The sequence below is a fragment of the Entelurus aequoreus genome, linkage group LG07 (assembly GCF_033978785.1).
Source record: "Entelurus aequoreus isolate RoL-2023_Sb linkage group LG07, RoL_Eaeq_v1.1, whole genome shotgun sequence".
NCBI lineage: Eukaryota > Metazoa > Chordata > Actinopteri > Syngnathiformes > Syngnathidae > Entelurus > Entelurus aequoreus.
The window spans coordinates 37,445,192-37,457,847 of NC_084737.1; the positions used below are offsets into that span (position 1 = coordinate 37,445,192).

The 12,656-nt window shown below is 43.1% G+C and overlaps 1 protein-coding gene and 1 long non-coding RNA gene across 2 annotated transcripts in view; one reads left to right on the forward strand and one right to left on the reverse strand.

The window, feature by feature from the left end:
- LOC133653786 (uncharacterized) overlaps positions 1 to 12,656 on the forward strand; it is a 56,596-nt gene that overhangs the window by 25,121 nt on the left and 18,819 nt on the right. The gene's annotated exons all lie outside the window — the stretch shown is intronic.
- LOC133653060 (probable nuclear hormone receptor HR38) lies at positions 2,032 to 6,071 on the reverse strand. The gene is made up of 7 exons (XM_062052071.1): positions 6,015 to 6,071; positions 4,408 to 5,155; positions 4,194 to 4,323; positions 3,854 to 4,017; positions 3,572 to 3,774; positions 3,311 to 3,489; positions 2,032 to 2,840 (listed from the first exon to the last, which is right to left on the reverse strand). Exons 2-7 carry the CDS (start codon positions 5,143 to 5,145, stop codon positions 2,590 to 2,592), a joined length of 1,665 nt encoding a protein of 554 aa, XP_061908055.1. The 5' UTR covers positions 5,146 to 5,155; positions 6,015 to 6,071; the 3' UTR covers positions 2,032 to 2,589.

Sequence of the window (12,656 nt, forward strand, 5' to 3'; positions counted from 1 at the left end):
GATCAGGCCCGCGAACAGGTTTTATCCGGCCCGCGGGATGAGTTTGCTAAGTATAAAAATTAACCTGAAATTTTTGAATGATAGAAACAGCTGTTCTAAATGTGTCCACTGGATGTTGCAATAGCAATTATTTGTATCTTTGTAGATGATGCTGCATATGAACCAAAAAAAAAAACATGATGTTAGTACAGGGGTCACCAACCTTTTTGAAACCAAGAGCTACTTCTTGGGTACTGATTAATGCGAAGGGCTACCAGTTTGATACACACTTAAATAAATTGCCAGAAATAGCCAATTTGCTCAATTTACCTTTAACTCTATGTTATTATTAATAATTAATGATATTTATCGTTGTGGAAACACTGATCAACTTAATGATTTCTCACAATAAATATATATGGAAACAGATAAATATCAATATCAACACTTTATTTTTTATATTTTCTCTAAGTGCACATTTTTCAAATTGAACATTTTCAAATGATCACTTCTAAGACAGTCTTGTGAAATCACAATATCCCATTTTAACTAGATAGCCACTAACATTTTTTAACAAATCATGAATTACTTTGCACCATGTTTGTACAAATAATAACTCATGTAAAATACAGAAGTCAACTCTCAAATTTTTAGATAAATCATGTCACACTTTGAATTGGACACCAAATCTGTTATCTGTTTCTTTGTCAGTTAGTGAAGACCAAGTCTTTAAAATATTTTCTTGGATTTTCAAATTCTATTTGAGTTTTGTCTCTCTTAGAATTAAAAATGTCGAGCAAAGCGAGACCAGCTTGCTAGTAAATAAATACAATTTAAAAAATAGAGGCAGCTCACTGGTAAGTGCTGCTATTTGAGCTATTTTTAGAACAGGCTAGCGGGCTACTCATCTGGTCCTTACGGGCTACCTGGTGCCCGCGGGCACCGCGTTGGTGACCCCTGTGTTAGTACATCAGTCGAGAAAATGATCAAACTACATAAATAATATACTGCAATTTGAGTTTGATATCATTTTGTTATCTTGATAGATTGAAAATGAACACCAATGAGTTGACTGATGAACATTATCACATAATTTATTCAAAAAATATAAATAACGACAAATAAAGTATATATTCTATTAACCGCAACAAGTAATTATAAAAAAAAAACCCTAACATTATGATTTGTACAATTTCAGATTGTGCTTGTTCTATTTTTAAACAAAGAAAACAATCTGAAGTTGTCTTTATTTTTAAGTTATAAATAAATGAAAAATGGGTTATACTTGTATAGCGCTTTTCTACCTTCAAGGTACTCAAAGCGACAGTATTTCCACATTCACCCATTCACACACACATTCACACACTGATGACGGGAGCTGCCATGCAAGGCGCTAACCAGCACCCATCAGGAGCCAGGGTGAAGTGTCTTGCCCAAGGACACAACGGACGTGACTAGGATGGTAGAAGGTGGGGATTGAACCCCAGTAATCAGCAACCCTCCGATTGCTGGCACGGCCACTCTACCAACTTCGCCACGCCGCCCAAGTTATCGTGCCGTGATTTTACCAGTCCGGCCCACTTGGGAGTAAATTTTTCTCCATGTGGCCCCCGATCTAAAATGAGTTTGACACCCCTGCTATAAATCATTGTGGCTGCTCAAAAGTCAGCTTTGAGACTCAATACACTACCATTGGCTGAACACTTGAATAACAACAATAGTGATTAAACATTGTTTAATTAAAACATGAGCCTTTGGTGGCTATCTGCAGGTGTCCTAATGTGGTTGCTAACTACAGTGTACAGTACTGTTTGAATGTGTTCAACTTGGAATGTATTCGCAATACTGGATAATATCAGAATGTACTTGCTAGTACTTTGGCATGATTGTATGACATTATAAATAATATGTTAATTAAAACACAGTTTTTTAATAAACAAAGGCATAGATTTTGAGGGAAATATTAGGCTTCTATTCTTATTTGATTACTGCAAACAAACACAACAGAAGTTCAACATTTTTAGTTATAAATATGTGGGGTAAAAACAACAACAAATTATGAAACTGAAAATTTTATTCCAAGCTTGAGTGCAGAAAAAAATATCCTCTTTTGTAAAAATATAATTCTACAGTAACACAGACATTCCCCATCATTTGCTAACCAGTGTATATACTGTAAGACGACACTTCATGTTAGCTGCTCCAAGTCTATTCATGATACATGAATGGTACTGATATCATTGTGGTGGTGACTACTTGGCCATCACCAATACTGATGATTCAGGATGTAAAAAAACATTAAATATCAGCCAGTGGCTTTATGACATCATTGTGTAAGTAAAGGTACAATAATGCATGGACATGTTTATGTATGATTGTTCAAAAAATAAAACAGTGGTGTTGGTTTGTGAGAGTTTGAACAATGCTTCCATATTCCCTCCATCAGAGCTGTTCCCAGTTATGGCACATCGTATGTAAACAATCCCTACTTTGGTCCGTGAGCTGGTTCATTCTCCAACATACACATTAATGGATTAAGAAATAGCCCTTTTTGTTGTGGCATACCTTGTCCTTGACTCCAGATTTATGTGCTGTCTCACACCACGGCGCTTAAAACGGTAGTGAGTCCATGAATATTTTGTCCACAATTGGAGGTGGGGGGACCATGTCTTCTAATTTAAGATAGAAGATGCGCTGGAGGCCTTGAGTGCACAGTGTTCTTAGCTCGGGCAGCTTTCCAAGCAGTCTGGACAAATAGTTGGGACGTGAAGAAGGGCAGCCCGACACGTGGTCTTTCAGGCTAGTGATAAGCTGATTCTGCAAGTCTTCCACTCGCTTTGGATTTTGGAGACCATGTCGATCTAAAAAGAAAAAAAAGAAATACATTGATTTAAAACAATGCCCTGTGATTGATCGGTGACAATTCAAGGATGTCTTTTAGTTAGCTGAGATACAAGTGAAACAGTAGGAAATGAATAGATGGATAACTTTCCACTATTTATTAGATTTTAATCAGTGTTTGGCAAAACAAACAGAATGCGACCCTCTTGATGTGTGTTAAGCATCCACAAAGGCTTTAATAAGCAAACCTCCATTGTTGTTATGTTTAGTCTAGTGTCGTATACTATCGTGTGTTCTCATATTGTACATGAGCTTGTGTTACATTTTGTCAAACACCTGTTCTGTCAATCCTTCAGTTGCATAACTGTCTTGTACTCTATCCAGCCCTGAAACCAGAGACCTCATAAAAAAGGTTGCCCTGGCAGAGGCAGTATATCTGCCCTCCACCCAGTTTCCATTTTGGAGATGTCAGTGCATTAGAGTTTCTTACCCGTGATAATGACCAGCGCCGTGAGACAGGAGAAGGACGAGACGTCAAGCTTCATACGATGAAGATTTCGTGAAAACTCCATGATGGAGTCGATCCAGTCCCCAAAACCTTTGACACACTGGGCCTTGTGAAGCACTGTCCCGTTGCAGAAGACTAGTTTGTTCGTTTCAGGGTTTGACCTGGGAAACAAGCCACATTTAAATTTTATACATGCAACTAAATGTCTCTAAACTTGCAGAGTTCAAAGGTAGTTGCACTCACCGATATGCAAGACGCAAGATGAAGAGTTCAACAAAGGCAGACTCCAAAAGTAGCTCTTGATCTTCTGAGCAGAACTCAGAGAAACCTGGGATACACTTAGCCCACTTTCTAATGACATCCATAGAGGTCATGAGCAACTCGTAGACCTGTTTGACGTCATTAGCGTCCTCTTTCTGGTTTGCACAGACGTCTATTTCATCGTACTAGAATTAAAGACAAGAAAGATGTTCAAAATAGATGAGTGTCATCACACCTTAAAAACACGTTTTTGAGTGTTATTACTTTGGAGTAATCCATTTGTCCATCGTTGGGGTTTGAGTCGATGTGAGCCCTCACTAGAGACGCGATCATGCTCACAGGAGACACTGTGACTACCACATCTTGGACTACTTTAGGCTTGGAGGGCAGACGACCTCTTCTGCCTTTTAGGCTGTCCGTCCTCACAACTGTAATTATGGCGGTAAGCTCAGTGTTGATCAAGAACATGCCTCATCATTTCAGGTGGACTAATCAGAGTTAATAAAATACAATTAGCAACAGCTCTCGACATGACGAAATACAGTTTTACACTAATTGTTCATATTTAACATTGAGAGTTTTGTCTTGAGTGTATTGAACTTACCTTCCTTCACCATTCCTACAGCAAGACACTTCTGGAAGCGACAGAATTGACAGCGATTCCTTCTCCTCTTGTCCACAGGACAATCCTTGTTGGCCAGGCAAACATACTTAGAATGTTTCTGTACTGTCCGCTATCGTCAAAGAAAAGAACAATTAGTACAAACATGTCTAATGTCTCTTTGTTCGGCAGCAGACACCGTGAAATATGTGATTACCTTGAAGAAGCCTTTGCATCCTTCACAGGTGCGAACCCCATAGTGCTGGCAGGAGGCACTGTCCCCGCAGACGGCGCAGCAGCCATCGTTCACTCGTGGGCTTTTTAATTTGAGTGACAAACGCCCGTCTAGGTGGTCGGCGGCATCCTGGCCACATGCTTGCTCCATGGTCAGGTTTGGGAAGGTGAGTGAGGATGTGTCAATAAAGGCATCGTGCTCTCGCAGGTGGGGTTGTGGCATGTTTGCCACAGTCCCTGAACCAAATGTAAGGAAAGACTGCATAGATGGTACTGAGATGTCCTCAGCTGTCCAGTATCCTGAACTGGGTGAATACGCCCCACATGACGAGTTCCAAGTGGGCGCATGCTGGCTTTGGAAACCGGGGGTTGAAGGAGTCGAAACTGATGCTGAGCTGCCGAAATAATCAGACCCACAGGGGGAGGGGACCTCCTCAGGGTAAGGGAACATAAACGCACCAGGATAACAGCCGTACACCTGGAAGTCATCCAGCTTGAATGGGCTCTCTTGGCCTAGAGGGAGGTGGGCCGGCGTGGCTGTGAACTGGCACGAGTAGGCATCAAAGTCGCATGCTTGAGTGCCAGCCATGGAGCTGATGCTTGGCAGGGACGGACCGGCAAGGTGGTCCAGCCTGGAGATCAAGTCTGGGCTTTGAGGCTCCAAGCTGACCAGATTGTTGTCGTACAACTGAGATCCGTGCTGGGGGTGTATGCAGGTCATGGCGACAAAACTGAAAGAAGAATCACATTAGAGAGAGAGACTTAGAGACTTCCTTTTATTGTCATTCAAATTTGAACTTTACAGTACAGATCAGAACAACATTTTGTTGCAATAGCTCGTTGTAGTGCAGGATAAAAAGCAGGAAAGCAACAATGCAACAACACGGACAGTACAACTAAAGATTATTTACCTCCATTTTTAATTATATTTTGAAACACATCTATTATTACAAATGGTGGTTTTAGTTGGCCACATATTGAAAGTTTGTACATTTTGAAAATTAACATTGTGGTTTTAATCAGTTTGAGTGCAACTGTAAATCATGTCAATATCACAGAAAGCTGGACTAAAGTTGTAATAAATAAAGTTGTATTTTTAGCGAGGGCACCATCATCAACAGTGTAAATCAAACACTTTGCAGTAATATGCGGCACATTAATTTCTCAAGATTAAGGGCCTGCTTTGAGCTGTTGATTTTCAATTCTAAAAACATCAGCTTTATCAACTTCCTCCTCTGATCAAAACACTTTCAGTGTTGATTACTTTAATTTCAGTGGCATTCTCTTTAACGCCTGCCAGCTACTAATTGTGTGTGTAAGCAAGTGTTTTGGGCAGAATGAATATCCATGACACTATGTGTTGTAACAGATATAGCTAGATGTTTCTATGTGTGAATAGGCACTGATAATAAATATATTTACAGTAGGTTATTTTCATCCAATTATATCACAAAGGTACACATTTCAATTAATTGTACAAATTGAATATCAAGTCACATTTTCAATCAATATACAGTAAGTGGAGCACTTCTTGCAATTGTACGTTGAAGGATTTATCTGAGAAAAGGAACAAACGCAAGCATGTCTTACCTGTGTGTAAACGTTAGAAACAGGTTGCTTTTCAGCAGCGCTATGTCATCATCTGTGTTTCCCCAACTAAGAACAGTCCCTCCGGCCGCCCTTGCACTTCTTTATAGCGGGCTCGGAAGTATCCATGACGTCAGAGACAGCTTTCCATACAAGGCAATGCGGTGGGCGGGTTAGACGTCTACTGTGACCAATCACAGCGCGTCTTCTGGGGAATGGACGCGCGATGACGCACTCCGGGATTCCGTTGACGCGCGTGTAGAACAACCGCAGTATTGTTAAACACACGCACGCACACACACACACACACACACACACACACACACACACACACACACACACACACACACACACACACACACACACACACACACACACACACACACACACACACACACACACACACACACACACACACACACACACACACTCCCAGAGCGATGATGAAAACGAGATAAAGTGTAATATGGTTTATTTTTAGAACAGGAAGACTCGCTCTACCCAACATGTGACACCACTGATGTAGATGGTAAAAGGAAAAAAAAAAGAAAGCATATGTGTGTTTTCTAAGAAGGACCATAGAGCCAGTTGACTTTACTATCTGGCATCTGAAAAGAAGAGGAGCAACACGATCACATGATCAGCACCCCTCATTGTCGACCATTTAATCATAATACTCTTTTAAAGGCCTACTGAAATGACATTTTCTTATTTAAACGGGGATAGCAGGTCCATTCTATGTGTCATACTTGATCATTTCGCGATATTGACATATTTTTGCTGAAAGGATTTAGTAGAGAACATCGACGATAAAGTTCGCAACTTTTGGTCCCTGATAAAAAAGCCTTGTCTGTACCAGAAGTAGCGTGACGTCACAGGTTGTGGAGCGCCTCACATCTGCACATTGTGTTTACAATTATGGCCACCAGCAGCGAGAGCGATTCGGACCGAGAAAGCGACGATTACCCCATTAATTTGAGCGAGGATGAAAGATTCGTGGATGAGGAAAGTGGGAGTGAAGGATTAGAGGTCAGTGGAAGCGATTCAGATAGGGAAGATGCTGTGAGAGGCGGGTGGGACCTGATATTCAGCTGGGAATGACTAAAACAGTAAATAAACACAAGACATGTATATACTCTATTGGCCACAACACAACCAGGCTTATATTTAATATGCCACAAATGAATCCGCATAACAAACACGTCCCCCCTCCCGTCCATATAAACCGCCAATACAAATCATACACCCGCACAACACACTCAATCCCACAGCCCAAAGTACCTTTCACCTCCGTAAAGTTCATACAGCACATATATTGCCCCAAAGTTACATACGTGACATGCATAGCGACACGCACGTACGGGCAAGCGATCAAATGTTTGGAAGCCAAATGCGTACTCGCGGTAGCGCGTCTGCTATCCAACTCAAAGTCCTCCTGGTTGTGTTGCTGCAGCCAGCCGCTAATACACCGATCCCACCTACAGCTTTCTTCTTTGCTGTCTTCATTGTTCATTAAACAAATTGCAAAAGATTCACCAACACAGATGTTTAGAATACTGTGGAATTTTGCGATGAAAACAGACGACTTAATAGCTGGCCACAATGGTGTCCCAATATGTCCGCACAATCAGTGACGTCACGCGCAAACGTCATCATACCGAGACGTTTTCAGCAGAATATTTCGCGGGAAATTTAAAATTGCACTTTACTAATCTAACCCGGCCGTATTGGCATGTGTTGCAATGTTAAGATTTCATCATTGATATATAAACTATCAGACTGCGTGGTCGGTAGTAGTGGGTTTCAGTAGGCCTTTAATGGCATATATATTTGTAAATACCTTGTAGTTTAACTTCATGCAAATATTGAACAGCTTTTTATTGAAGAGGAAGAGTCAGTGACATTAATGAGTACATGATCAGAAGCAACACTGAAAAAAAATAGGATTGAACAGCATATATTGCACAGTAAAATACTGTAATCAAAACTTACTGTAACATAACACATGACTGTAAAACTTCCGATCCTATACTTTGCAGCAATTAACTGTTATTTCACAGTGAAATACTGTAATCATAGTTTTGTTTGTATTTGTTTATTTGAAGGACAATGTGCAGTTACATTAAGAAGATGGCTGCACCAGATTTACCACCATGCTAATTTCCATCTGTAGTCCTTTTATGGCGCATCTAACATTCAAAATTAAATTACACAGGATGGAAAATACACAACAATATTGGGTAACACTTTAGTATGGGGAACATATTCTGAGTAAGAAAGACTTAATTTAGAGTTATTTGGACACTAGGGGAACATATAAGGGTTAGGGTTCGGGTTACTAATAAGCAATAATTCTGGGGTTATTGAGGGAAGACTCTTAGTTAATGGCTTACTGGTTGTACAATAAGGCCACGCAGAATAAGGCATTAATAAGTACTTAATAATGACCCCCACCAAGGACTGTTTTCACTGCTGGACTCTAGAAAGAGGTTCTGCAGCCTCCGTAGCAGAACCTCTAGGTTCTGTAACAGCTTCTTCCCTCAGGCTGTAAGACTCTTGAACACATTAAAATAATCCTCTCCATCCCCCCCCAAAACGGATTAACTCGCTGGAATATAAAGACAATATAACATACATCCGTAAAAGTGGATGCATATGCAAAAGTGCAATATATTTATCTGTACAGTAATCTATTTATTTATATCTGCACCTTATTGCTCTTTTATCCTGCACTACCATGAGCTAATGCAACGAAATTTCGTTCTTATCTGTACTGTAAAGTTCAAATTTGAATGACAATAAAAGGAAGTCTAAGTCTAAGTCCACTAATTAAGAGCCAATATGTTACTAATTTGCATGTTAATAAGCTACTACTTAATGGTGAATATGGTCCCCATACTAAAGTGTTACCCAATATTGAAATTACATCATGATAAACAATTTAAAATACAAGTACAATACATAGTGTCATGATGTGGACTATGGCGGGTTCGTTTTTCCGAGATGCAATAATAGTTGGAGCGGACATGGCTTGAAGGTAATGACATATTTATTTTTTACTATAACAAAAGGAACAAACTAAAGGCGCGCACAAGGCGGAGGTACAAACTTGACTATGAAACAAAAACTTGCACGTGGGCAAAAAACTAAGGACATGAACAAAAGTCGCTAACTGTGGCATGAATAGAAAAAACTTACTTGATAAGGCATGAAGTGCGCAGAGGTGAACAGAGTGATGTCGCCAGGCCGACTGCCTGGCAACAATGGCCTTAAATACTGGTGACATGATTAGTGAAAACGTGAGACAGGTGCGTGACATGAGGATGTGAAACAGGTGCGTGACAAGACAGGTGAAAACTAATGGGTGACCATGGAAACCAAACCAAACAAGGAAGTGCAACCAGGAACTAAAAAAAGAGCCCAAAACCCAAGCAAAACAAAAACATGATTAACACAGACATGACAGAGCGCCCCCCTTACGGACAGATCCCAGATGTCCCAACACAAAAAAATTAACAAGAGTCATGGGAGGGCGGGAGGGGGACATGGCGGTGGGTCGCCAAGCCAAGTGGCCCCGAATCCACCGAGGCATAGTCATGTGGCGGCGGCGAGTGGAACGCCGCCGCCACAGGCGAGGTAGGCGACCCGGGAAGGGCCACATCCGTGGCAGACGATGACCTGGGCGCACTTGGCGTGGCGGACGACCAGGCAGCGGCCATATCCGTGGCCGACGAGAAGACAGATGCGGCGTCGTCGTCATGGCAGGCGTAGAAGCAGCAGATGAATCAGGCGGCGAAGCTTGGCGTGGCGAAGCTTGTCGTGGCCATGGTTGGTCTTGGCATGGTTGGTCTTGGGGTTGGTCTTGGACTTGGTCTTGGCATGGTTGGTCTTGGACTTGGACTCGGCATGGTTGGTCTTGGACTTGGTCTTGGACTTGGCATGGTTGGTCTTGGACTTGGTCTTGGTCTTGGCATGGGGGGTCTTGGTCTTGGTCTTGGCATGGGGGGTCTTGGTCTTGGTCTTGGCATGGTGTGTCTTGGCATGGGGGGTCTTGGACTTGGTCTTGGCATGGTGTGTCTTGGCATGGGGGATCTTGGACTTGGTCTTGGCATGGTGTGTCTTGGTCTTGGCGTTGAGCTGCGACTGGCGGCACTGGGCGTCGTGGAGCTGCGACTGGCGGCACTTGGTGTCGTGGAGCTGCGACTGGCGGCACTTGGCGTCGTGGAGCTGCGACTGGCGGCACTTGGCGTCGTGGAGCTGCGACTGGCGGCACTTGGCGGCGTGGAGCAGGTAGCGGAACTTGGCGTGGAGCTACCACGGGTGGCACTTGGCGTGGAGTTGCGACTGGTGGCGCTTGGCGTGGAGCTGCGACTGGTGGCGCTTGGCGTGGAGCTGCGACTGGTGGCGCTTGGCGTAGTGGAGCTTGGCGTGGAGCTGGTGGAGGTGGCCTAGCTGGAGGCTGTGGCTTGGCAGGTCGAAAGACTGGTGGTGGCGGACGTGCTGGTGGCTGTGGCTTGGCAGGTCGAAAGACAGGTGGTGGTGGCCGAGCTGGTGGCTGTGGCTTGGCGTGATGAAAGACTGGTGGTGGTGGTCGTGCTGGAGGCTGTGGCTTGGCGTGACGATGCTGAGCCACCCCACCTGAACAATTCCCAGCCCTAGCCCCTCCCTCAAGGAGCGGATACCAGACGCGCGCCCTGCGGTCTGGAATCGTTTCTTTGGGTGGGTGGAGGGTGGTCAGGAGGGGGGCAGAATCCTCCCCTCCAAACTGTCCAAAAAGTATTTCTTTCCCCCCCACCTGGGCTTTTGTGGGTGAAAAAAAAATTTGTGACTTGGGCGTGGCTTGAGTCCTGGGGGGCGGGGCATGGAATTTGGGTGGCTTGGATTGACAGGATAAAGAATTTGGAAAAAAAATCTCCAGGTCTGTGGCGTGCTCCTTGAGCTGCCAGGCTGGCTGTCTTCTATTTCCGCCCGGAGGGGGAGGAGCCCGTAGGAGTGGTGCATCCTGTCCACTCGCGGAAGTCTTTCCTTGGCGACGTTTCCGGGGCGGGAGTGACGCGCCGATCGGCACCAGCTTGCCTCCGGGCCCCCACATCATCCCACTGCGCTCCCTGGGGGAAAAGCGCAGTGTTTCCGCTTCCATAGCGCGCAGGATTTCCCACGCTCCCTCGTCCAACTTTTTTGCGGAAAAACGTTCTTGTGCTGGCGACATTCTGTCATGATGTGGACTATGGCGGGTTCGTTTTTCCGAGATGCAATAATAGTTGGAGCGGACATGGCTTGAAGGTAATGACATATTTATTTTTTACTATAACAAAAGGAACAAACTAAAGGCGCGCACAAGGCGGAGGTACAAACTTGACTATGAAACAAAAACTTGCACGTGGGCAAAAAACTAAGGACATGAACAAAAGTCGCTAACTGTGGCATGAATAGAAAAAACTTACTTGATAAGGCATGAAGTGCGCAGAGGTGAACAGAGTGATGTCGCCAGGCCGACTGCCTGGCAACAATGGCCTTAAATACTGGTGACATGATTAGTGAAAACGTGAGACAGGTGCGTGACATGAGGATGTGAAACAGGTGCGTGACAAGACAGGTGAAAACTAATGGGTGACCATGGAAACCAAACCAAACAAGGAAGTGCAACCAGGAACTAAAAAAAGAGCCCAAAACCCAAGCAAAACAAAAACATGATTAACACAGACATGACACATAGAGGGTATGTGAGTTACAAATCAGTGGGCGGTCAAGTTACGGTATTTTAGCAGCTTCATTTAAAGTGCAGAAGTATATAAAGTGCAGCAGTTTTTATCAAAGTCCACATACAGTGGATGGTACCCATAAGGGTATCATTCAGTAGCCATATACCCCATTGGTACTACATACGTAAAAAAGTTTGCGATGATACAAGATTGTCCTAATAGTATGTAGTCATAAGTAATATCACAACAAATTACTCTAAAGTACCCCGCCTTCTGCCCAAATGCAGCTGGGATAGGCTCCTATCGTTGGAGCCTGGAAAAGTGTAATTGTGACGTTACAACATGTAATTATTGTAATTAACAAATCACAGCTCTGCAGTTACAGTTGCTGTAAATATATTTTACAATAAATGACTGTAAATGATACTGTGAAAGTAATGCAATTATTAGCCAGTAATTAGCTGAAAATTTACAATTAACATTTTACAGTGAATATAATCCTTATGGATTTTGTTTCTGCTGGACCCAATGGACACAGATGGCAATTATACCGGTGCATTTAAGCACAACTAAGTGATATCGGAGGAAGGCTAAAAAAAAGTTGAGGTTGAGCCTGAAAAGCTACGACATCACATAGCGAGTGAAGGTGGAAACCGATGAACAGATTAAATTGTGGGCAGCAGAGAACTACAAGGAAATTACTTCTGCAATCAAACCCATCGAGTGCACTTTTCTTCACACTTGACACAAATGATAACAAGCCAGCATGGCTGCTGGGTTTTCCTGCTGCACTTAAACTGATTTTACCGGTTATTCCAAACGTTGAATAAATGGTTATCTAAGGGAAATGATTGGATATGGCTGTCGAAATTTTATTTTCGCGATAGAAAAAAGTTGATTTGCCGTAAGCCTTTGATGCATGCACTGCATCAATTCTGATTGT

Bases quoted from the DNA above. Each gene is read 5' to 3' on its own strand.
- LOC133653060 (XM_062052071.1), bottom strand. From the start codon at position 5,145: ATGACCTGCATACACCCCCAGCACGGATCTCAGTTGTACGACAACAAT. The intron at 4,324-4,407 runs GTAATCACATAT...CTTTGACGATAG, and splicing joins GATGCAAAGGCTTCTTCAAG to CGGACAGTACAGAAACATTC. The intron at 3,775-3,853 runs GTAATAACACTC...CTTTAATTCTAG, and splicing joins GACAAATGGATTACTCCAAA to TACGATGAAATAGACGTCTG.